A 27,077-nucleotide genomic window follows, 5' to 3' on the forward strand; every position below is an offset into this window, starting at 1 on the left:
TGTGCACTCATGACCTCACAACCAGGTCAAACAAGGGGCTGACTAAGAATGTCCCCTGTCCTGGGAAATTCTCTGGACTTGACAACAATCCCTTTTGCTGTAACATTGCCCTAACTTGTTGCTCTCCTGGCCACGTTTCTTCAAATCAATCGTTGGTTCCCAGGGAGAAGAAAAGATGCTTTTATTCATTTTAGACCCTCCTCACATTTAATACAGGGCAGTGAGGGAGAAGGAGAAGTACTTTTTTGTTTTTCCCAAATGAATGAATGAACAAGCAAATGAACAAAATCTAAATGCACTGTCACCTATGTGTCCATAACTCAGCAGTTTGGTAAACTCACTATCTGTCATTTAACAGCAACAGACTAGAGAGTGAGGAAAGAAAATATGCAGGGTCCTTGGATGATCACTGGAGTTAGCATTTTACAGAAGGCTTACTGTGGGCCAGGCATTGTGCTAAGCCCTTTCTGTGCTTTATTTCATTTAATACTCATGTCCCTATACAGCTGTCCTCTTGTTGCCACCTGCCTTCTGCAGACAAGTACATAACTTGTGGAAGGTTCTGACTCAGCTCTGTTGACTAGAGGCCATGCCCAAGACCACTGTGCTATACAGCCTTCCAAAGTGGGGGTGCTGTCTGGCCCTCTCTAGTGCTCACTTAGCCCTCCTGCTCCCCATACAGTCCTTGTAAAAGATTTTCCTTTGCACACGATTGGAACACACCCATGTCTCTGGGACAGGAGAGCAAAGGCAGCACATAAGAAGAACCTCGCTGTGGGCCATTTCCTTGCTTGATAGCAAGGAAGGGGCCAGAGCAGGTTCTGTCTTCTCTCTTCCTTCCTGAGGCAAAAATGACAGTAGCTTGGGTCTATTCTGGCTCTGGAAAAATACCCTATGTTAGGTGCGTTCAGGAAAATTCTTTATGTTCCAACTTAATGGCATTGATGATTAGCCATGATGGTTATCAAGAAAATGTTAGGTTCAACATATCCAAAGTAAAAGTTAAAGGTATGAATTTGATTTTAAAAGTATTCCCTTTAAAAATATTACATTAAAAGAAAAAAAAAAAACTTAGAAGCTTTGGAAACTCCAGGGTTCTTGATAGAAGAAAAGGTCCTATACTTAAGCAGTGGTTTCCAAACACTTAGATTTTGTGAATGAGGAAAACAAGAAATTATGGGTAGAGAACGAATATAGGTGTGAGTTAAGGGTTAATTTTGCTAAGTAAAAGTGTTTAAAGAGAACAACTACTGTCTACTGGCATCTACCTTTAACGGAATTAAGGACACTTGAAGGATCAAAGAAGTGGCCACATCTTGGGTTCAGCTTTGCATTTTCACCATCCCTATCCAGGAACAAGTCACCAACAGCTCTTCCCCAAGGTTCAGATGGGATTCACTAAGCATGAATGTATATGTGGGGTCATTCGCAGAGATGAGTCCCAGCAGTCTGACTTTAGTGCTACATGACTAGTGTCATTATTGTTTTTATTCATGAAGGATTTTGGGGGAAAATCTTTAAGCTTGGATTACAACTGGCTAGAAAAGTAAGACTATCTTTGTTTTATAAAATTTACCTGTTTCCCTAGTAAGGTGGGTGCTGTGTTGTATAAGTACTTATATAAGCTCAATCCTGCTGGATCAGAAAGTTATCCTTTTCATAAAAGGGAAGTTATGAAAAATAAGAATTTTTAATGACTTACAAAGAATGCTTGAACAAGTAAATAAGGGAATGGCCATTTTTTAACTAAAAATTTATAGCAGAATTGGTTGAACCTCAAAGAGTAAAAGACTTCAGTTAATATCTGGGTATTCCAGGCCAGTGAGCATTCCTATGAACTTCTCCTAGCTGTCCCAGCCTCCTGCCTGCCTCCTGTGGGCTCATATTCTCCACTTGCCATTGGGGACCATCTCTGGGGGTAGTTCTGCTGAATGCAAATCCTGGTACTGGGAGATTCCCACTTTGACTAGCTACAACTACCCTAGGCTAATAATCATGGCAGCCATCTGAGCCACAGAGTTTTCACCTGTCAAAAAGGACAATAGTAGTTACAACTCAGAATTAATGAATGGGCAGTCAATGAGCTGTCTCATCTAAACAACTCACTTCTACTACTACTACTATCACTAAATAATAATAATTAATAATAATAACAATACAATCATTGCTACCATGGAACTGAGTACTTGCATTGGAGTCAGAAGACCTCAGTTGATATCTCAGCCCCACCATTAGTGATGTGCCATCAGCCAAGTCAATAAATTCCCTAATCCTCAGATACCCGTTTGTGAAACAGATCACAATATGTCCTGGGTCCACAATAGAAGCTCAACAAGTATTTCTTAGCTCTAATATAGCCAGGATTAGAGACGTGGAATAGCCAAGGTTGGCACAATATGTAGAGTGAGCCCAAGATTTTACCTAGAAAGAGTTTTAGAGACCCACCTGCCAAAAACCCCTAAGAGGACCTTATGTCTTATATTTTTTCCTTTCTCCTGAAAGTGGAAGTCAGTTTCCCACTGCAGTTTTCCCACTGCAATTAGGTATTCTTCATAAATTATTATTAATTACAGTTCACTCCATACCTGATGAAGAAAAGTCTAAGAGAAAGTGACTAGGAAGTAGTGTTAGTTTGATAAGCTCAGTATGTTGTTTGTAATTATGTATCTCTCTCTCTCTCTCACACACACACAAACACACATACATAAGAGATATTAGAATCATACAAAAGGAGGTGATTATCTTCCTTTTTTGATTACTTGTCCAATCTCCTTTGGACTGGTTCATACTAGGTGACAATTTTAAGGAATATTACCAAACTGATGTGTGTTAAGTGGAAAAGGACGAAAGTAAAAGTCATATATAATGTAATGATGTTGAAAGAGGTAGATTTAGGGCAAATATTAGAACTGCCTTCAAATAACTAAAGGGTAACATTAGAATTCAGAGAAAAATTATACTTGGGATACTAAGAAGGAGAACTATGACCAATAGGTAAAGTTACATTACATTATGGCTCAATATGAAGAAAAGATGACAAACAGAAAAATGGAATTGGCTCTCTTAAGAAAAAGGAAGTCCCTTGAGATAGGAGGCATTCAGTAAGAGACCAAATGATTATTTGTCAGGATCTTTATAGAAGGGACTTCTACATTTATGAGGTGGGAGACTAGTACTTGGCCATAAGCTCGCTCTGATAACTATGAATATTGCCGTGTGACTACTATGTGCTAGTATCATAAAGAGGCTAGGTATACATTAATGTATAAAACAGGTGGTCCTTACCCTAGCAAAGCTTACAATCTGGAGAAACAGGTAATAAATGGAAATGCTATGAAGGAATCAGGATGAACTGACAGAGGATGTCAGAGGTGGCTCAGGAAGGTACATCTCAGGAGTTGATGTTGAAGCTGAGCTTAGTGGGAACCACATTTAAGTGATAAGAGATCATATCCTAGGCAGGAGATGGTCCAAACTGAGATGAAGTTGGAGAGGCTTGCAGGGACCTTGTGGACCATGTCAAGGATTTAGAGTTTTATTTTGAGATAGGAGGGTCTGAGCCAGGGAATGAAAAGACCCTTTTTATATTCACAAGTTGATTTCAGAAAGGAGAGAGAGAACTAAAGAGAGGAGGCAGATGGGAAAAATAGAGGCCAGTTAGAAGGCTGGTGGAGAGACCCAGGCAAGAATTGATTTTGGGTACAAAGGAGAGGCTCTACCTTCAGGTTATACTTTCAGGTAGAGGAGATAGGATTGGGTGATGTATTGGCTACAGGGGATGAAGGAAAGAAAAGATTCAAGTTACTATCTTCCTTGAGAATTTGGAGGATGGCAGACGCATTTATGTAGATCACAGAGACTAAAGTCAAGGGAGATCAGTGTTAGATATTCTAAATTTAAGATGCTTGGAGATAGCAAGTGAAATGTCAGTCTTCCAAGAAAACGGGAATCTGGAAGTCAAAGGAGATGGTCAGGCCAGAGACAGAAACTCAAGAGCCTATAGTTTGAATATAAAAACAGACTTGCAAGGATCATCTGCAGGAATCTTATAAAGGACTCAAACACTAATGGTTATAACAGTTGCTTTACATGATTAAACAAACCTCTAGTGGAACTTTTTAGCAAGTCCTGTCTTTGGCACACCAAGAAAAATAATCATAAAGCAAACAAATGAACTAAAAAGAACCAGGTGTGGTTCTAATCAGCCAGAGAATCATCTGAAAATGTCCAAGTTCAGACAAATACTCAGTAGGAGGGAGTTGACGGTCCTGGGTCATCAGAGGATGCTATATAATCACTGACATAGTGGTGGCATTTATTCTCCAAGGGGGCCAGTGAGCAGAGGGCACCCTCAAATTACCTGATCCCTGATCTTCAGCCACAGGAGCTGATAGATTCAGGGGAGCTACCACTGAATCATTGAATTATCTCTGGAAGTCTTGGAGGATTCATAATTTGTAAAGATTGGGTCTTGGATGTCTTCCTACACATTAGATATCAATGTATCCAAACTTGTGCTCTGAAGAAGCTTGATTATCACACATTTGCAGGAAAATTAAAGTTTGGAAAAAGTACCCCAGGGTAACATTTCAGATGGTTTTAGTTGGGTCTCAATTTACGAAATCCTAAGGACAGGATGCTGGGCTTCAGCTGTCCATATTTCCACTCTTGTCTTCAAATCCTTCAAAACCTTGCATCTGAGAAGGGTTGGATGAAATGACCCTGGAAGTCCCGCTCAGCTTGTAATGGCATGCTTTGCTTCCACTCGCCAAAGAAAGCTTCAATTTTAATGAGACCAGGCTGCTGGGCATCCCACTCCCCGCACAGGGTGCCTCTGCCGGCTTCTATGTGCGGGCTGCTTGCTGATCTCCTTAACTTCTCTGCTAAGACCTGGTTGCTGTCAGTGCTCTCCACTTGTTCTTTAATATTTCATGTCTCACTGATGTCCCTTCATTCCTTCTTGGCTCCTAGCAGACAGTTCACTGCATGGCTTACTACTATTTTGTGTGTATTTGTCATCAATTGAATTATATAAAACATTTGGAGAAAAGAGTTGCTGACTTCAAGTCAACTCCCCAAAGTATTTATGAGCATCAATTAAGTTTTAAGCACTGTGCTAGGTACTTACAAGGTACAAGTTATAATCCTTTAAGTAATGTACATTCTAACATCCAAACAGAAGAGTGTCTCAATAATTCATGAAAGACTGAATTAAATTTTTTTTAAAAAAGGGCTATGGAAATACCAAAAAGAGAGAAGCTAATTCTGTGTTTTTACTCTCCAATAATTATGATGAAATTAATTTTTCCCACATTTTTTATTGGGACATTACCGTTCTATATAATGATGGGATTTATTGTTACATATTTGTACGTGCACATAATATAATTCGGCCAATATCACTTCCCATCTATTGTCTTCTGATAGTAGGTGGGAATTAGAAAATCTTCAGGGATTTAATGCCAGAAGCCCAGAGTTTGGGGAGTGTGGTGATCTCCTTTGGGAGGATGAGATTAAAACTGAATCCAAATCGTGAGCATCCTTGAATGTTATAGTAAGAAATCAACACTTTACCTAAAAGTAAGGGGATATAGAAGGTTTTTAAGCAGGAGGCCTCAGATCAGCAGCCCATTTGCACTCAGCAGAGAGCAAACAATGCAGACAGTTCTAAGTAAATATGTATCAATTAAATGAAAAATGTAAAGACTCCCATGAGAAGAATAGACAAGGTCAACAGTTTTAACTCCGTAAGAGATAGTGGGTGGCTTCAAAGCAAACAGGTCTCCGATGTAAACTTGGGGTTGGTAGTAAAAGAGGGATTGGATTAATTCTCTGAGATGCCAAAAGGCAGAATGAGATCAGGGTTACAAAGCCACAGGGATACAGGTTGCTGCTGAATATAATGGCCAAGTTTGCAACTGGCTGAGCTCTTTGACCACTGCTACTTGAAAGGTGTCCATTTGGGGGGACACTGTTGGGGGGATAAGCATCAGGAATAACATGGAATGGATTCATGAGCAAGATAAAAAGTTGAGATTTGACCCGTGGTTCCCCACAGGACGGTCCAATGAGCTGGACTTGTTTGTGATGAAGTTTTCACTCATCAGTGGGGAAATAAGGAAAGATGAGCATTAGAAGTGAGTTTCCAGAAAGTTGAATGTTAGGATTTAAAGGACAGTCCTTTATGTACGATTGATTATTTCCTTCCTTCTTTTCAATGTTAACACATTCCTTCTCTTTATTAAATGACGTTTTTGCGAAATGCCAACTATCTCTACTCCATCTTATTTTTTTTCCCCTTTTGACATGGGAAAATCTCTATCTCCCCTAAGAAGCAGAAGAGTAGCTAATGAAGAATGAAGTTGAAGAACACTTAGGGCGTCTAGGAAGGGGATCCATTTCCCTCTGGATTAAAGGCACATCCTTCTTACTCTTCCTTCCCTGGGACTCAGGAGCTCAGGGGCTCAGGGTTCCCTCTTTCTAATGAAGATCCAGTCACCTCTTTTCTCCCTTTATACCTCTTCCCAAGCGAGCCGGCTTTGGCAGTCCCTCCCACATAGACCAGTGGAGGGTAAGGTTCTGCTGAAGGTCTTGAGAAGATGTGCTACCTGGGTGTGATTTTTCTGCTCCTTTGTCATGGCCAAGCCAGGGTCATTGTTCTGGGCCTGGGGGTCAGAGCATCAGCAAGAACCGAAGCTCACTCTCCCTGTTGAGGCTGATAAAAGGGTGATGGTGTCTAGGACACAAATGGGTGCTGGTGAACCTGGTCCTGGACGCTGGTCTTGTCCTAATCACTTCTCTTTTGAGGGATGATCTCAAAGGGCCGGTCCATCTTCAGTCCATCTGACATCATTGCTGTGTAAATCATGTGAGGTGAACTGATTGAGGAGCCACAGATTGGGCGGAAAACTGAGGGTCCATAGCTTCTGCTGATCCAGTAGCTTAGGGTAGCAAGTAAAGCAGGAAAGGTTCAACCATGACCAAGCAGAAGGACACGAGGAGTTAGTGGGGTTATATCAGGAGACTCAATTAAAATGCAAACATTCCCAGGCCTCCTTAAGGAATACAGGTATGATAAAAGTTCCCTCCACCTGTGACATTCCAGATGGTGTCCCCTCTTGAGCATGCTGAAGGAACAGACGGTTCTGTGATATGCACAGAAAGAAAGCTGGATAGTGACTCAGCCAACAGATAGAGGCCTTGTCTTTGATTCGGACTCTACAAAGCAACACAAAGGAACTGGATTAAAAAAAAAGACAAAAAACATATATAGAGTACCTGAATCTCTCCTCTCTTGGTGGAGGTAAGAATCTGAAGGCCTGATTTGAGTATTTCATTAATTTCTAATCAAGTAATACGGCTGGCCATGCAACTAGCTAGAGTGACTGGTCACTGCATTTTGTTCAGGACTTTCTTGGTTTCAACACTGAAAGTCCCATAGCTTAGGAATGCCTTTAATTCCAACCAAACAAGGACAGTTGGTCCCCTGAACTGTAGCTTAGTTTTGCTGTTTGCTAAATGGGAATAATTACATACTCCTGCCCCAGCTATGTGAAGGCCAAGGGTCAAATGAGAAGATGGATGGAAAAATCCTTTCAGGTGTATACTGGACAAATGCAGGTGGCTGGATTGGAAGCACCACTAAGACCCCTCTTAGAGTTGGCACATGCTGTATCTAATACACCTTGCTGCTTTGCAGAACCCTAGTCATCTCATGGGCATTGAATGCACATTGAACTCTACGAATCCTTTTGCAATGAACCAAAGCAGAATGGATCAAGCCTTCTTTCTGGTTCCACTGTACTTGAGCACCCTCTAACAGCAAACTTATCATTCCATTGCTTCTCTGATCAGACTGAGGGCTCCTTTTTTGGGGCGGGGGAGTAGGAACCCTGAATCCCATACAATAGCTAATACAGTAACTGCTCCGTAAATGTTGAACGAGGAATAGTTTTTAATTCCTTACATCTACCACAAGGGTTAGTTGAACTGCATATTAGTTTTGCATGTGTGAATACATATCTCTGGCCCTTTAACATTCTTTAGGATTCTATGAATAAGAGCAGCTAATATAGCTCAGAGACCTGGATGGGGACATGAAGTCTGGCTCCCCCAGCAGGAATTTTGCAAACAGAAAGCCTTTCTAAGGCATATCTGATTCCCCAGCCCACCCCATATAGAGAGAAGCAGGTGTCAATGGTTCAAATGCAACTCATAGTAAACCACATCTGGTTCCGTAATGCAAAAGCATTTGTCAGCAGCAGCAGGCACACAGCTCTGTGTCAGATACTTGACAAAAGCTAACAGAGAGAAGAGTGGAGGTCTCCGCACAATTAACAGAGGGAGAGGAAACACCATTCAGGATGAGAACTAGCCTGCTGGTCCCATCTCAGATACCTCTGGTTCAATGAAAGGAAGAAAAGCTGGGCCAACCCTAAGGATGGGCAGATGTCAGCGTGCAGAGGCTGCTGGGCAGGCCAGCCAGAACACTATTTTCATATAGGCCTTAAAATACACAGGGTCTGGGGCTGGGGATATAGCTCAGTTGGTAGAGTGCTTGCCTTGCACGCACAAGGCCCTGGGTTCAATCCCCGGCACCACACACATACACACACACACACACACACACACACACACACACACACACACAATAAATACACAGGGTCATAATGCTAGAGAACTATCTCCTCCAGTGATAGAGAAAAGCTCGAGAAGAAAACTGATCATCCAGGCCTCCTGCCCCTTGCTGGAGCTGGTATCTCTAGTCCTTCCATGTTCTCTCCTTCCCTCTTTCCATCACTACCTGCAGACTTTCATCTCTTGCTTCAACAGCTCCATGTGTATCTTTCTTTTATAGTGTAATTCTGTGAGAGCTTTTGTTTGAGGAAATGATTCCCTGCTGAAAACAATGATAACAAAGATAGAAAAAGAATGCATTATCTCTTCTTTACCCCTACTGTATGTATGCTTGCAGTAGCTTTTATCTGAAATAACCTCTCTGGCTCATAGGTATTCTTCTGACTAGTTAAGGATCTGTTCAAGGACACTAGCCTCCCCCAGGAAGATTTCCTAGAACTCTCATCCTGGAGAGGGGCAAGATATTGACCTCGGCCTTTTTTTTTTCCTACTGTGCCTCATTTGTTCATTTCTCTATTTTTATGGTATCCGTTTCTCTTTATAACAAGGTTGGTTGTTACCGCACTGTATCTATCTTCTCTTCTTCCTCCTCCTCCTGCTCCTCCTCCTCCTGCTCCTCCTTCTTCCTCTTCTTCTCTCTCTCTATCTCTCTCTCTATCTCTATCTCTATCTCTATCTCTATCTCTCTCTATCTCTTTTGGTGCTGGGGATTGAATCCAGGAGCACTTAACCACTGAACCACATCCCCAGCCCTTTTTATATTTTATTTAGAGACAGGGTCTCCCTAAGTTGCTGAGGCTGGCTTTGAACTTGTGATTCTCCTGCCTCAGCCTCCCAAGTTGCTGGGATTACAGGTTTGCATCACCACATCTGGCTTCCTTCTTCTCTCTTAAAAAATTTTGGATCATTCACACAAAAATTATAATTCCTAGGTTCCTTGGAAAAATGAGAGGATCTGGCAATTTTCCCACATATCAATATTAGGCCAGAAGTCAGAGGAGGCTGTCCCCTTGTCCCCTCTAGATGAGGCACATACTCTTGCTACAAAGACCTCATTACTTCCTGTGATCTCCCTGAGCCTCTGACAGCAAGGGGTGGTGGGTAAGTGCACAGAAACCAAACTGGGCTCCAGTTCTACCTCTGCCACTTACTGGTTATGTGACTTTAACAAGTCACTTAACCTGTCTGTGCCACTGATTTATTATCTAAAATATGAGAGTCTTAATAGCATCAACTTTATTTTTGTGAGGATTACATACATTAGGGAATGGATAGGTGGACTCACAGAAGGCTTGCCATCATTAGCAAATGTTCAACAATTAGGAGCTATCATTATTATTTGTCATAGTGCATTGTGGGTTTGTTTCTGAGTAGAGAAGTATTGTCTGTAGTCTTGACTCTACAATGATGAAGAAACCACGGAGGGTTTACCTCTGCTCCATTTCACTAATTTTCTTTACCTGGCTCCAGTGGGGGAAAGGTTATGGTCCCAACACTAGAGATGAGTCTTGGAGGTAATGTGGTTGTAATCCACTCATCTTTGCTTTCTTAGAGTACTTACTTTAGCATTTTGAAAATACTATACTTGGAACGCAGGTAGAATTAAGTCACACGGTCATAAACTTTCACTAATGTTTACTAGCAATGGCCAAAGAGATGGATGGGTTGAAAGTCAGTTGGCTTAATTTGTGTTGTATGAGCTATTTGGTGGACCAGTATTCCATGGTTCTCTTGAATCAGACATTGCAGACACAGCAAGGGATTTGACAATGTCCTTATCTAATTACCGCATCCATGGAAGTTGGCCAGGTAGGAAGTGGTCCATGTGATAAGCAATCAGCGGGGGTCTCCTTCATCTTCAATTCTCCTCAAGGTTTTTCTGGGACAGTGGCCCCTTGCTTCACTGAACTATACCTGAAAATATTGGGGGAGGGAAGAAGGAAGCAATAGGAGCAAAGAAATAGGAGTGGGGAAATGCGGTGGGTTTGCAGGCAATGAAAAGACTGGCTTGACTTGTGCTAAGGACTTGTTTTTTTAAACATTTCTCCAGAGGAATAAAATCATCTCATGGGAATAGAGAATATGATTAAGAGGTCATTATACTCTTTTCCTGCTAGATGATTCTCTGAGAAGGATAAATAATGTTTCTCAATTTCCCTGCCTGGCTTTCTTTGGTCTGGAGACTCTGAAGGCTAACCACCTCCACCTTTTAGGAGGAAGTTGCGTGCCTTTGGTTAAGGATTCACCTAAGCCTTTGTCTCTTTGTGAATGAGGAAGAGGTGATCAAATATGATTATGGAGATCTGATCTTAGGCCATGGGGCCATTCATAAGATGTTACTAGAACATGGTCCAGAGCTTCTCTGCAGGGGCTCAACTTGGGGCCACCTGTAATCCCTTCCTTACTGCCTGTCTTGTTTAGATACTGGAGCTTCCTACTTTCAGGCTTATGAATGGATACCATGTGGCTGTTAGCTGATCATCATTTTGTGCATAGACTATAAAAGGGAATAAAGCTTCATATCTGAACATCTCCCTCTTGGTATCTTGGAATTTCTGCCTCATTGCCACGAAGACAGGTTGAGTGTAGTCTGTCCCAGAGAAGCCAATCATATCTCATTTCAGTCAGAAACCCGAACAAACAGAATAGTTGTGAGTGTTGAGTACTGCAGAAAGGAAAATAAAAAGAAGAAAGAACTCCTCATGCACCATGAACGCTTCATTATTGATTCACTTTATTCCTACCGCAAAACTTAGAGCAAGAGCTTGTCTGGAAGATGAGAAAACTAATCTTTGGAGATATTAAATCATGAAATTTAACACTTCTTGGACACTTTACTTGCTCAGCAAGGCACCATGCTGAGCACTTTGTATCTTCTCATTTAATCACTGAACAACCATTGGGAAAATGCTAGCGTTATCTCCAGTTTTTGTATTTGGGGAAACTAAAACTTAGGGAGGTGAAGGAACTTATCTGAGAGACTTTTGCTATGAACTGGCGACATGGGATTCGTACTCAGCCTGACTTCAGACCCCTACCATTGGTGGGTAGCCCATACTTCTTGCCTTTCCCCAACATCACAAGGCTTGTCAATGTGGGAGCAGGGTTTGAACTCAGGACTGATCAACACTAAAGCACATCTGTTTTCCAAGCCGACAGGCCCCAGGTAGCAGAGCTAGGATGCCCATCCAATCCTTTCCCCTATTGGCGCTGCCTTAGAAAAGTCAAAAGACCCAGCAAGTCTGAAATAAAGTTGCTGACGAGAAGGGGAGTAAGGAAAGAGGGAGAGAGGGAGAGGGAGGGAGGGAGGGAGGGAGGAAGATATGCTATTTTTGACAGAAACAGCCTCTTAAAAGAAAGCAACATGCAATTTGTATATCAGCAGGGAGAAGGCAGTGCCTTGGTGGGCAAATCACAGCCTGCATGCTGCTGTTCTCACCTAGGTAAAGGCCACTCGTTTCCTGTGCTGTTCATCTCCCCAGATCCATCCTTGCACCTTGCGCTTGCCACCTTCCTCCTCTCTGTCTCTCTCTAATGTGTTGCTTTGCTGTTGACGTGTTTCTCAGCTAGCTGTGATCAAAATGGAGCTCTAACAAGACCAGATGCACATTTGTCTTTGTGATTTCACCAGGATCCTGCAAAATAAATCAGCCCCGTGGAGCTCCAGCCTCTCTAGTTCTTCAAGAGGGAGTGCTTGGGCTTTGGAGGCCTCTTGGTGTCTCATGTCCCTGATGTTTTCCTTGGAAGTGTTAAAGAGGCCACCTTAGAAGGTGCAGAGGCCGTGATGGGTGCCTCTGTTAGCACAGAGGCAGGGTCGTGAACAGAAGGAAGGTTTCAGAGTCAGGGTTCATACCTAAGTTCCCCTCCCTCAAATCCCTTTGAGAATATGGATAGAGTACCATCTCCCTGACTCTCAGTTTCCTAACCTACAAGAAGGAAGCAATAGAATAGAAAGCAAAAGGTGAGAAGATTCATGCTCGAACATCCACAGGGCCCTGAGTGTATTGCCTAGCACATTTTAGGTGTGAAATGGACATAAATCTCCCCTTCCCACCCCAGTCTAAAATTATCTTCTTTTCATTGCTGAAAGGAATCAAGAGTGTATATAGTTTGGGAGCGCATAAAATTCCTGAGGGGTTTTCTTGGTTCAATCTGTCATGGATAAGCAAGAAAAGCTTCATACTTGCTGGAAGTACCCATTTCCATTTTTAGGTCCATAGAATGATGTGAATCAATGCTATGACCCTGATCCTGGAGGGCATGCTTGTGCCCCACAAATGCAGACGGTGCCGAATAGAAATGAGGATTCCCTAGGGAATTCAGGCAGAGCTTTCCTTCCTTGAATCTCAGGCTTCTTATTTCTGTTTTGGCTGGGTAGGTCTGCGTGCTGGTGTGTGTGTGTGTGTGTGTGTGTGTGTGTGTGTGTGTGTGTGTGTGCACCTGCTGGAATTGGATACTAAATGATCATTATCTTCTGGGTAATCACTTCTTCCTCACACTTCCCTCCTTGTGTCCTTGAGAAGCCATTCTTGCCTAGTCGTTGAGAAGAATTTCCGGAATCAGGCTACCCAATTTGAAAATCCAGCTCAACTCATCTTGGAGGTGTTCTGTGACCTTCCTATGCCTCAGTTTCCTGAACTGTATGATGGGAACTTACTGTCACAGATTTGTTGTCTAAATAAGATAATGCTCATCAAATTCTTCTTAGAAGTGCCTGGAATGGCCAATGCTCAATAAATATTAGCAATAAATCTTATCCTTAATACTATTAAAATGCTACATCAAGCCCTTGCCACCGCTCTGCCTGGGCTTTCCTACTGGACCACTGCCCCAGTATCCTAGGAAGCTTTCTGGGTCTTCTCTATAATGCATCCCATGTGTCTTCACCTGAGAAAGCTGCTGTATTGATGCTGCTCTTCCTTGGCAAAACTCCAATCTACACACCCGTGCACACACGCACACACATTCTCTCTCTGCCCTCCTCCCTTCCTCTGCCCCTGTCTCCTAACCTCCCTCCCCATTTTTGTCTCTCTGCCTTTTTATCCTCCCCCCCATTCCCTCCCTCTCTTCCTTTTTCTCCAGCTCTTCTGAAAACGTGGGCAAATCCAGTCTCTTTGCTCAGAGGCCTCTGTCTCTGATCAGGCCTGACCTGGGTCAGAGAGTTCATGGGGTTACCATGACAACGAGCATCCCTGGCTACCCATCAGGAGGCAAGGACCAATTGAAAGGGACTGTCATTTTCCCTGGGACATACTGTATTTATCCTCAGCAGCAGGCTGTGCACCAGTACTGTGCAATGGGAAGAGAGAAGCTGTTTCTTGTGAGGGTGGGAGGGAGGGAGAAAATATTAGAGTTTTTTTTTTATATGTTCTCTGTGGGGGAGGACCACAGATTGTTCTCAGAGAGAGAGAGAGAGACATTTTATTTCTAATACAGCCAATGTGTGTGTGGGGGGTGGTGAGGGGCGAGGGTGGGGCTCCTGTACATTTCTGATGAACACAGTTGGTTTTACAAAGGAGGAAAAATAAGTAATTTGGCTCCGAAGTGACTTTTGGGTAGGTCTAATGGGAGGAGAGGGGTGGAAAATGAACTTTAATGAGTATCCTCTGTGACAGGTACTTTATGCTATTTTACCAAATTGTCAAAGCAACGACACAGAATTATTATGATTCCAATTTTACGGATAAGAAAACAGAGGCTTATAACGTTGTCGTTATTTACCCAGGGAGGTCATCCTGCTGGGCCCTGTACCTGGCTGGGGCTGTTTGAGTCCAGGGATTATGGTTTGGATACCATCCCACAGCTTCCCCATCCTAGTCATTTTCTTTCTTTCTGAGGGCTTCCCGTTCTGTCTCCTCAGACCACTCACCCCTCTCTCTTCCCTAAACTTTTCTCTCTCTCTTTCCTAGAGCAGAACCTCCTGGGGGATGTTCCTGGGTCTCACCCTGGTCCCACAAAATCAGGGTGTTAGGGGAAATCTGAGGAATGAGGGACTAGACAGGGGCATTTTAAAGCAGCTTTCCTAGGCAATGTTGATACCTACTGTGAAGCTGGGGGGTGGTTCTTTAGAGCAATAGATCGAACACCTCCCAGAGTAGGAGTGGCTCTTGGTTATTTATTTCCCAATTATTTTCTGGATCAATGTGATTCTCTAAGAGGAGAACCATCTACAGCCTTCTGTAGCACTCGGATCTGTGCTAGGCAAGGAAAAGATATTCAGAGAAGGCCCACATGGCCAATCTAAAGATACACTTGTTTTCTGGTTTCAGTGTGTGTGTGGTGGGGCAATTTGGAGACCCCCAAACCCTGAAAGTGAGAACCCTCTCCTCAAAAGCCTTATGATGTATCATCCTTGAGTCACAGTCTAAACTTTCCACCCTCACATTTTTTTTTTTTTTTTTTTTTTTAGCCAATGTCTATATAGACAAGCAGTTCTTGGTAGAGGATTTCCCGTGTAGAGTTGTGTGCAGGAGAAAAATATATTCAGTGGGAATGTCACTGAGGCTAAATGGTTGATGAGCATTTTTGAGCTCATGTTATGTTTAGAAAAAGAACAAAATGAATACAGGTAGACACCATCAAAGCAGCTGGAGGTGGGAGAAGTTCATTGGCAGCCTGTATCATTCTTGCTACGATCCTAAGAAGCCTCACTCAGCAGTAACAGCAGTCATTCTGCTTTGGAAGTAAAGTTCATATCTTCCCTTTTTCTGTCTTGGTCAGTAGCAGTTCATACTTAGTCAGTCCTTAGGCAACAAACATCCCAGAAAGTTTATGGAACAGACTTCTTTCCCAAACTTCCCAGCTTTAACATGAAGGCTATGACTAGTGATGAACATGGGAGTCTACCACTTCTTCCATTACCTCATTATAACCCATGACCATGTTCATGAACCTCTATCAAGATGACTGCAAGAGGATAGGAAAGGCAACAGAATACCACAGTCACTAGTATGGCAGTATGTAAAAACGTGGGTGTGTAACCAATGTGATTCTGCAATCTGTATACGGGGTAAAAATGGGAGTTCATAATCTACTTGAATAAAATGTATGAAATATGATATGTCAAGAGCTTTGTAATGTTTTGAACAACTAATAATAATAAAAAAGAAAAAGAAAGATGACTACAGTTGCCTTCTAAATGACTTCTTTGCCTGTGACCCTCTCCTTTTCCTGATTCTCATTGCAAACCACTGCAATAATAAAATAATAGTATTATTTTTGGAAGCCTGCCTGATCATGGTTAATTCCTGACAGTCCCCTCAATGGCCTTTGCACCCAAACACAAATGCAGAGGCGTTTGAGATCCTTCACCAAATGACTTCAGCTAACCACCTGTCCTTCCTAATGTACTCTCTCATCAACACAGATAAGCCAGCTGTTCCTGAACCTGAGCCCCATCTTTCCCACCTCTGCATTTGCCCTCTTTGTTCCCTTCTCCCCACTTGCCATCTATCACAGACCCCATCTCAGATGTTACCTCTGCCATGAAACCTTTGAAAATCCTCCCATTCAAATGTCGACACTTTTCATTTTGGTAAAATAATGAGGATCTACGTAATTCTGCTCAGGAGCTGGACTCGATTATGCAAGGGGCTGGGGTTGCATTTCTCATAACCCCTCTTTGCAGTCCTATGCACAGGGCTTTGTGTGGGGAAGTGTTCAGAGGTGAAGCTGTAAAGCTAAATGAAAAGCATAGGGAGTGGGTCTCAGACCTTCCTCAATGCCCAGGACCCATTAGGCTGAAGGGAGAAGTTGCACTGTGCTCCTGTCCCCTTGGCCCATACGTCTGCCTTGGATAGGACACATGACAGAAGACAAACATGTCATGATCACAGAGACCAGAGAAGACTCTACATAACCACAGTCACAGTTAAAGACCAGACTTGACCAATGTCATGATTGGGGTACAACTCTTAGTAAATCCACTGATTTTTAACCGTCCTGGTGGATGGTTCTATGGAGAATCATTAGCTGAGACTTTAACTGAGGCCAGTTGGGTGTGGAGACCTTCTTGGGTTGATAGAACACGGGCCATGCACCCTTACTTAGTAAATTTGGACACATGTCTCTCACTGAAGGACTTATTCATCATAATAAGAGACTTCAGTTGAGACCAGCAGATACATTTAGTTGGCAACAAAGGGGCCGATAGATCATCATTAGTAGATTTACCAAAAGCCTTTCCCCAGTGACTGGCATTGGCCGCTCAGGTCTTTATCCACAACCTGATGGCTTCTGAAACACAACTCAGCCCCTCGCCCAACCCCAAACATGCAGTGACGGCCAACAAACAGCATCTGCTTCCAAGAAACACCACCTGTCCAAATGGAAACTCAACAGCCAACACTTCACTTCATTTAGTATTTGTTTCCAGAGCAGAAGAGACAAAGAAAAAAAAAATCATTCTGTCAGTAACACAGCCTTTTAACACTCTCTAGGGACTGTGGTCTGGGTTCTGCCAAGTAGACCTGGCAAGTTTTAGAGGAACATTTGGGCCTTCGATATCAGTTTTCTGATCTTCTGAGGCAGAACGGGGTGGTCTGCTTTGGAACCTGGAGCTTGTTGAGGGCAGCCGGAAGGAAGAACACCTCCCAGGTGTGGTGAGGTCTGGCTTTTCAGAGAGCAAGCGGTAGAGAAGGACGGCCAGGAAGTAAGCCTGGGGAACATCTGCCCGTAAGGCTGCAATAGCCCTGACTTTATTATAGAGTAGAAGAGAAGTTTGCCACAGTGCCTACAGCATCCTGAGGCTCATTTCTAGAGCATAAACACTTCTAAATATCTTGCAGTGTTGTGAATGGCAGAACAGTATCTTAAAAGGCATTTTCTGTAATTCAAACTAATTGTAAAACAATATCGACTTCCTCTGCAAATCATTATTAACATGCACCTCCTGTTCAATGGGTCTAGAGTAAGTTTTGGCGGCTCCTTTACCTTTCTTCTTTATTTCCAAAAAAAATCCTTGCAAAATGTTTTCCTGGGATCAAATTGGTGCATATAAGATTTCTGGAGTAGGCACATGTGTACGTGGCATTTGCTTTGTTAGGGTTTTTTTTTTTTTTTTTTTTTTTTTGACTACATCTTGGTGAAATGGCACCATTTGGGGTGAGGCAAAGGTATGATGGAAATCTGGCTGGTTTTGTGTGTGTGTGTGTGTGTGTGTGTTCATTGTCACCATTATTTGATGGTATGTTTCATGGAACCTCTATACTATTGGTGGCTAAACAATGATCCCTTTTAATGCACATAAGAGAAATAAGATCCCATAGAGATTAGAGGGACTTTCCCAAGTCAGAAACTCAAGACCCCCTCAGATGGGTGCTACACTTCTATTTTTCAGTCAGGAGTTATAATAGCCCCATGGCTGTCATCAGTTTTGCCACTGGAGAAAAGAGGAGCACTGGGAGAGGTCTGAAAACGTGACCATCCGTCAGATACCTTGACTTGCCAATTGCTCATCAGTGATCTGTAATTGGAACATGGTTCTTTCCATTTCTCTCTCTCTTGTTCTGTCTCGTAATCAATAACTGGCTTACTGTGCCTTTTACGGGGATGTAAGAAAAATAATTACATTTTTCTTTACTACATAGTTGAATTATTTACAGTGTTTACCCCGGGAAGAATCCTTGCACATGGAAAACCCATAAAAGCTGTGTTTGGTGTCTAAAAGTGCGTGTCTATCATCTTGAGCTTTCAGAGTTGTGAGTGGACTTCTTTGCACTTCTGAGTTGATGGTTATGATTTGTTCCGTGTGAATGGGTACAGAGAACCTGGCCCTAGTCCAGTTTCCTGTTTTAATGGTGCTGTAAGTCAGAAAGCTCAGCACAACTTTACAGTAAGGTGTGGCCATGAACTCTGGAATCAGATGCTTGACTTTGACATCTGGCTCCTTCATTATCAGCTGTGTCAATCTGGTCAAGTAACTTAAAACTGTCCCTCTGTTTGCTCATGGGTAAAATGGGGACAATGATACTGCATAGAGATGTTTCTGAACTTCTGAGGCAGAATGGGGTGATCTGTTTTGGAACCTGGAGCTTTTTCAGGGCAGCCAGATGGAAGAATACCTCCACAGCCTGTGGCACTTAGGGGCTCACTCAGTGATGACTCTTATTATAGTGGAAAGTCTTTTGAGAGCAGATAACCTAACTTCCCAGGTTCATGCCACTGAAACTTGCAATATTTTCTGAGTCATCACCTGGTTTCAAGCACCTGTGTGTGAGAGGGAGTTGTAGAAGTAGTCGGCTGTTTTCTTAACTTTAAAATGGAGTATTTATATTAAATGATGTTCCTGACTTATAAAATTCCCAGTAATACTGCAGTATTATTACTATTCTTGGGCCTATAAGAACTCATTCTGTACTTTGGGTCTTTATAGGGCCATGTCCTTTAAGTTTTCTCTATAAAAATTTCTTCCTTAAAAGACCTTGCTATTTGAATCCTCTTTAAACTTTGCCTAAATTTATACAGAGTCCTTAAAGTTCTTCCAGGAATAAAAGAAATGTCTGATTGACAAATACCAGGCTGTTCGGTTTCCCTTCATTGGGTCACATTCAACCATGTCTACACTAAATTACATAAAATTCTTCACTGCATTTGCATTGCTCTTTAAATAATTACAAAAATCCTTTACAAAATTCTCTCCTACTTCATCCTCTGTCCTAAGCTTAACATTTCCTCCCCCTATTTGCCTATGTTCTGGGATCACTGTTCTTCCCTTGGTTTAGCAATTGAGCCATAACTTCTGGTCTTGGAGTTCGTGCATGCTGTCCTCTCTCTCAGGAAGCCCTTCCTACTTTCTCCTAGTTGACTCCTATTGATGTCAGACAGCCATTTGAAAAAAAGCATCCTTGGTACAAACAGAGAAGTCAAAAATCATGCTCCATTTGTGTATAATAAATTGAAGAGCATTCTGCTGTCATGTGTAACTGATTAGAACACATAAATTAAAATTTAAAAAAAAAACATCCTTTAAAAGTCTTTCCAGACAGACAGACTCCACCCAGCCTGTAGGCCAGATTGGGCTTTTTTTTTTTTTTTTTTTTTTTTTAATGTGGGTGTCTTTAAGATCTTCCCTTTGTATTTATTTTTCTACAGTTTCAAATGAATCAGCTGTTGATTTTCATGTACTTAACCTGATGGAGACTTAGTTTTTAACTCCGAGGTTTTTCCATAAATTCTGGAAAATTCCTTTTAAATGCTGCCTCATTTCTACTCTCTCCATTTGGAATACACAGCACATTGATTCTCTTTCATGTTTCTTAACTTTGTTGATGTCATTTCTACTTTAAAAAACTCTCTATGTGATATTCTATAGAATTTTCTCTGATTTTACCCCTAGTAGGCTAATTTTCTTGTAAGTTTTGTCCAATTTATGGGTTAGCCCTTCCATTGGAAATTTCTTCCAAGGAATAAATTTTATTCTGTAAATTCTAACTCAAATCTTATCATATATGTCTGATCTTTAATGACTTTTTTTTTCTTTAAAAATGCCTTTTATGCCTTTAGTTGTACTGCTGATTCTTGCACATGTAGATTATCACATGATATATAACTTTGCCCTGCTTAGGGTAGTTGCAGAATAAATAACTCATGGTTTTGATTTCTTTTCCTTTTGGCCCTAAAGTTTTCCTAACTTGTGTTTTATCCAGGTGTTTTATAGTGAGAGTTTTGTTATGCCACATTGCTGGGAATATATGTCCTTTTAGGGCCACTTTTATAGATCATCCTAGTGTCTCTCATAATGTCATTAAACATTAAGCAGTAATCATCTGTTTAATGACTGTCTCTCTTGCACTATGTAGTTCCAAGGGGACAGGGTCTAAGTCTGGCTCACGACTGTAGCTCCAGGTACTATCCTATTGCCTAGAACAATGTGGTGGCACCATATTACTGAAATGAATGAAGTGGAGGTAGAGGTGGCCCTGGATGTCATGTCAAGGTGGGTAAAGAACCCCTCTGGGTCCTTTTGCATCCTTTGTTAAACTTTTCCACTCTTTCTGGAATGCTGTCCTTCCCTCGAATGACTGAATCCCTCTGTGACGACTCAATTTCTCATAGGTGACTTCACACTGTCCTTTCAATTCCCGTCTACATAGACTTTCCTGTTTGAACTCATAACCACCATGGACTAAAGAGATCATCCTCTCTTTACAGATGAAGAAACTCAGGGCTGAGAGATGAAATGTCTTACTTCCTATAAGATAATCAATAGTAAATTTAAGAATTAAATCAGACGCTAAGTGTACAGGATTCTTCCTCAACTGTTTGGAATGAATATCAAGCTCCTTTATGTGAACATAAAGTCCTCTTTGCTAAAGAGACCAATGTCCAGGTAGGAAGTCATGCTGTTATTAATTTGGTGCTATTCATTAGGTGGCACCTCAATTTCCATGGCCACAGTCTCAAGACACAAACTACTGGACTTTTCATTTGGACAGTGTGTTTGTTTCTTTCCAGACAAATATTACAAACCATCTCCTGTCAGAGAATCCAGGTTGCTGGAGAGCCCTGTTCACGGCCTAGCTAGATGCAGGGGTATCTGGTCACGGATGGAGTGTCACATATCACATGACAAAAGCACAGGGTTCATGGGCAGTCAACACACTTGGAGGGGTGAGGTGAGGCGTGGGGAAGAACATATGGGCAGTGACAGTCATAGCAAGCTGAGGCCCCCAGGTCAATTTCCAACCTCAGGGCTGAAGATCTTAGGTGGCTGGAATCTTCCATGCCCACAGGTGTTGAAGGAGAGCTGGCTTGACAGCTTGCACTGGGCATTGGAGCCATGTGGCAGACACAGAAGCCTCATTCCTGAGATAGGGAGGGAGAGGGAGTACGAAGGAAGCAGATCTTGGCTACTTACCTCAGGGCGGACCCCTTGGGTGTCGCAATGCCATAGCCTTTGGAATCCAAGTTACCTCCCACTTTCATGGTGTCACAGGGTTTCCGCTGCTCAATGTACTCATTCATGGTGGACTCCAGGAGGTAGGCGTATTTGCCCTTGGACTTCCTCACTCGGATCATCCCTTCCTCCGTGGTCCGCACAAAAACGGATGGTTCTGCTGATTTCATGTATGTCCACATCTTCTCGAACACGGCAATTTTAGACCTCTGTGGGGGGGGGGGGAGGGGACAGGAACAAAGCCAGAATTAGGTGCTAGCTGCACTTGGAGGGGGGTCGGCACACATATTGATGAAGAACTGAGTGTGGTTTGATCACACATTCATGAGCCAGATTAGCTCTGGAAGAAACAAATTATGAGTGATTGCAAAATAAGAGGTACTAATTAGTACCAGTAGGTTCCAAAGTACAAATATCTTACAAATACAGAGTGAACAGTGTAGCTCAGAATCTTTTAATTACTTTGGAGTAATTATATTTTTCTTAAATATGGGGAGAGTTAAGCACCTGGGTCCCTCTCTGGCTTTTAAAGACACTATAGAGCCCATCTGTTGTTGAGTAAGGCTACATTTATACTGTCCAGAAGAAGCAGAGAGTGGAATATCAGTGTAATCTGCTTTTTTTTCCTCCCAGTACTGTCTTCTAATAATGAAATAAAGTTTTAGTCATTCTATATTGCAAGACCTGACCTCAGAATGTAAATTGTTCCCTGATATAGTGATTAGTTTGGGACCCATTTACCTTTCAAAAGGCTTTGAATCTAGAAAAACTGTTTTCCTCATCTCCTCTAACTCTCCTTGGGCCTTCTTTCCTTTGGGATTTTGCTTAGAATGTTTACTCCACTTGGTATCTGGTTCTGTCCAGCCACATCCTCCTTCTCATTCCATAGACCAGAGTGAATCCTATGTATTTAGAGACCACCTTGGTTCCAAGGGAAATAGCTCTTAACCTCTGGTGGGTACCAGTATCACATACAGAGATTGCAAAAATGCAGGTCCCCATCCTCAATGAGAGATGCTGCTCAGCAAAAGTCTTCCTGGTGGTCCTGATCTGTATGGCTATTTCTGTGTGGCTGTCACTTTGAAATTCAGTATTATGAGGGCTGATGTTCCTATAGGACACACTGTATGGGTCACTCATTGAATGCCAGGCTGGACTGCTCAGACTGCAAGTCATGTCTTCCTGTGCATAGGTCTCGAGCATATAGAAACTATCTGAGAAAAAGGAAGTCTTCTTACCTAGGGGTCTTTCTGAGAATCTAATGAGCACATTGCATGTTACTCAGAATCCAGGATCCAGGACCATAGGTCAGTCCTCTTATCTCACATGTTCTTTCTAAAGAGTGTCCTTTTCCCAAGGGGTAGATGCATTTTAGAGATGCTTTTGAAAATGTTTAGGGAATGGACAAGGGTTAAATACATATAAGGGACAACTAATTTTTTTTAAAAAATTACTTCTAGAGTCATACAACCTACAAAATTGAGTGGTGAAAAATAGATTGCATACTTATTTATTATAAAATTACCAATATGCATGCAATATCTCATTTTTCTGTGCACAAGTATCAGGTTTATTTCCTTGCAATCATCAATTAACAGCAAGTGCTAGCAAGCTATGGATACACAATTGACATTTGAAACAAGTGATCTATAAAGATATTGAGGGCTCAGAAAAATTCTAGGTCTTGAGAAAAAAAAAACAACTGAAAATAGTTACTGAGAATTGGAGTGAGGCATTTGGTATGGTGAGTTTTAGTTTTAATAATTCATCATTAGCTAAGCTAGATCGTTTGTTTCACTGTAAGGTTCACAAAGTGGGAAGAACCCTGGGCTGGGTGTGAGGAGCTCTGGATTGTAGTTTTGTTCTACTTCTAAGTCATGGTTGGCTCCACAGGAAATCCTTCCTCTTTAGACCTTTTCTCCCCATTTACTTCATAAGGAGTTTGGGCATAGTAATATTTAAGTCCCTTGCTGGCTTGAAATATCTGATTCTTTACGTGAAGGCATTTCAGCCACCATGTCATTATGAGAAGGAAGAAAAAAAGGGGAATCTAGGAGGGAGGATTCCAAGGTGAGGGGAGGAAATACCCAAGATCAATCACTGCATCGCCAAAGTATTTAATATTCTTTCCCGAGAAATAGTGAAATGCACAAATTCAGACCCAGATTTGCAGATGATCTTCCAGGCATGAAATCAACAAAATACACAGCAGGGCAATTGCAAGATGCAATTTGACCTGACAGGATGGACACAGCAGGGATCTGGGCTGCTGACAGGCTGAGCTGAGGAACCCTCTGGGCAACAGTATGTAGAAAATTAATATGTCCTCTCAGCCTCACCCCAGTGCCCCAGAAGCCAAGGCTGTGCTCACAGGCACTCAGAGCGGACTATCAGGGAAATCTAATCTCCAAGAATGCAAAGGTAGCATGACTGGCACGGGCGATTGGAAGCATACTCAGGGTATTTGTTCTTGGATCTCTCCTATCATCTGCAGCTCCCACGGCCCTTCACACATCTTAATTAAACTGTCGATGGAAGATTAAGTGACTCTGGGTTGGGGCTGCCAAGAAGCGCTGGGCTACCATGGGTACTAAAAGCCAGATTCTGCAGACACGGGGGTGGCAAAATTCTTGTCTCACTGTTTGTTCCCTCTGCCTTGTGGAGGTGGTAGGTGATCTTGTCTCCCTACCCACCAAAGTCTTGGTGGGATGAAAGATCAGAGTCACAGAGATGGAAGGACTCCTGAGTCATACCTTAGCTGTGCTCTTCTCCTATAGGTAAAGAAACTGAGATTCATGATTTGATAACGAACTGTCAGATGCCATGTAGCTTGTTAGCAGAAGAGCAAGGAGCGAAAATCCTGATCTACTGATTGCACACCTTGATCTTTACAGTGCAACCAGGTGCCTGGCCTCATCTAAGGATTTTTATCTTCCTAGCTGCAGGACCTTGGGCAAGTCACATAACCTCTGCTAACCTCAGTGTTCCTCTTCTGACAATGGTGCTAACAGTACCCACTGCACAATGTTGCCATGGAGATCACAAGAGAATAATACAGAGGATGCTGACCCAGTGCCTGGCACAGGTAGGAATTCTATAAATGGTGTGAGTTCTGCTCACAATTATGCCTTTTTTTTCAGAAATTACTTTGGGGGTAGGGATGCTTAACACATGGTTTTCATGGTACCAGCTTCCCTTCCTATACACATGGTAGGCATGGATATGATTCAAAGAATTCTTTGACATGGAGACCAAATGTGACCTCAGAGCCCCTCTCAACATAGAACCTTAGATGACCACTATCAAAGCTATCACATGAGTTACCATCTATTTCCATCAGGGTAGTCATTAGGGCGCAGAACTTGGAGAATAGGTGCTGTCCTGGTTTCAGATTCCTAACTCTGCTCTGAACAAGTGGTAGTGATATATTATTTGGTATCACTATTATTAAAGAAAACTTTGAAGTCCTATGTCCCAGCTGGGCTTTAGCTAAGGCATGACTATTTTCTCTGGTTCCCAGTTTCCCCAACTATGAAATACATACTAGGGTTAGACTAGAAGTGTCCACGAGCCCATCTGGCAAAAGGAGTGATCTTTTTAAGGGCATTCTTTAGTTAATAACAACATCATGTTGGGACAGTGTGGTTCAGTGGCAAGAATCCCTGGGTGGGAATGGGGAAACTTAGATTTGGTACCCACTCCTGATACACTTGTATCAGGACTTTGCTGAATTTTAATTTCTTCTCTAGAAGTGGGCACCGAAATCCCTGTTCTGCTTTGGGTCACAGGTGAAACAATTGAGACCATGTGCCTGAAAAGTGTTTTGGGAACTGAGGTTTGCTATGTATGTTTGGAGACGGCAGTGTTATTAAGTGAATTGGATGGACCACGACTGCATTATGGGTTGGACCATGAAATTGGCTTTATGGGCAAACCTAAGGTACAACTTCTGTTGCAGGGTAAAAATGTCAGAGAATTGTACTGGATTACAAAGTGGTTTCTCTACTAACCAGGTGGGTGAACTGAGCAAGTTTGGCTTGACTTTTAAATGACAAGATCTGGTCATGAGACTATTCAGACACCTTCTTGCTCCAATATGCTGAACATTGGTGATTTTAACCTTGGGTCTGGGCTCAGTGATGGTTAAGACTTTGGTCTCTTTCCTGCCTGCCATAAAGAACACAAAGCTCATGACCAAGACACTGCAGGACATCACACAGTGGACCGCTAGGGTCTGGGGTTTGCTCCATAAAGTTGTGATGAAAACCTGGCAATTCTGCACAGGATCCTACCTTCTTGCCTGAGTAGTACAAGAGCTTGCTTTCTGTGCTCCTGCTACTACTTATCAGCTGTGTGACCTCCAGAAATGACTTTTATTTCTCTGAGCTACAGACGGAATGGGTGCAGCAATCCCTAACTCATCTCTGACGAGAAGGTCAACTGAAGTAATTCATCTGGGGTGTGGTTAGCACACAACCTGGTTCACAGTAAATGTTGAGTATGTGGCATGTATTATTATTTTTATTCAATCATTACATCATAGCTCTAGATCCTGCTTGTGCAACTTCTGGGATGAACATGCCCAAAGTCCAGGTTTTCCTGCTTCTGGGCATTTGTTCCCTTAGCCTGGGATGTTCTTGTTCTACTCAAGTCCAACTTGATTTTTAATGTCTAAGAGTGTTTTCGGGTCCACCTTGTGTGACTCCTGTCCCTGTTCCCAAATGTTTGCACTTCCTTGAAGCTTTAATGGTAAATGGAACCACCACTCACTGTTCTTTGATTTCTCTTGTGTTTTTGATGCTTTATATCTTTGTTTGTGGGGGGGTTACTGAGGGTTGAACTCACGAGCACTTGACCACAGAGCCACACCCCTAGCTCTATATTGCATTTTATTTACAGATGGGGTTTCAGAGTTTCTCAGTACCTTGCTTTTGCTGAGGCTGGCTTTGAACTCTTGATCCTCCTGCCTCATCCTCCTGAGCTGCTGGAATTACAGGCATGCACCACAGAATCAGCTTGATGCCTTATCTCTTTTAATCCCACTAAGGCTCTTCAGGTAGACATGACTATCCTCATATTCCAGATGAATGGAAATGGTGTCAAAGAGGCTGAGGGTGTGGAATGAGTCACAGATGGAGTCAAGTTCTGGGCCTCCACCTGGCCGGCCCTGAAGGTTGAGCTCCTGATCTCTCGGCTCCTCTGCCCTTGTTTACTACCTCAGCCAAAAGTCACCATCTCCTCTACCCTTCTCATCTTCCCTGTCTCCTGGCAATAGTTAATGGATCACCTATTCCAGTTATTTTATTTCAATACAGCATCTTCTTATTTATCAAGTCCACATTTATGAAGTTCCTGCTGTGAGGCAGGAACACAAGGAGCACCAGCTCCAAACCTTGTCCATTAACTGCTCTAATTGATTACTAACTGCACTGTAAGGTCCTTTGGGGAGTATGGAGGGAACAGTATTTGAAGTCACTTGCACCACTCAGAGAGCTAACACAGACTGGTATTGGGGAAAGGGCCTAAATCAATGCAGGAGTTTCGA

The 27,077-nt window shown here is 42.5% G+C and overlaps 1 protein-coding gene across 4 annotated transcripts in view; it reads right to left on the minus strand.

Moving 5' to 3' along the window:
- Window positions 1–27,077, minus strand: part of Gria1 (glutamate ionotropic receptor AMPA type subunit 1) — a 299,442-nt gene that overhangs the window by 16,722 nt on the left and 255,643 nt on the right. For all 4 annotated transcript variants that reach the window (XM_076855743.1, XM_076855742.1, XM_076855741.1 and 1 more), the window contains one exon: window positions 21,494–21,741. In XM_076855743.1, the coding sequence (XP_076711858.1) occupies window positions 21,494–21,741 (248 nt within the window). The remainder of the gene's footprint in view (window positions 1–21,493; window positions 21,742–27,077) is intronic.

The sequence above is a fragment of the Callospermophilus lateralis genome, chromosome 5 (assembly GCF_048772815.1).
Source record: "Callospermophilus lateralis isolate mCalLat2 chromosome 5, mCalLat2.hap1, whole genome shotgun sequence".
In the NCBI taxonomy this organism is placed as follows: domain Eukaryota; kingdom Metazoa; phylum Chordata; class Mammalia; order Rodentia; family Sciuridae; genus Callospermophilus; species Callospermophilus lateralis.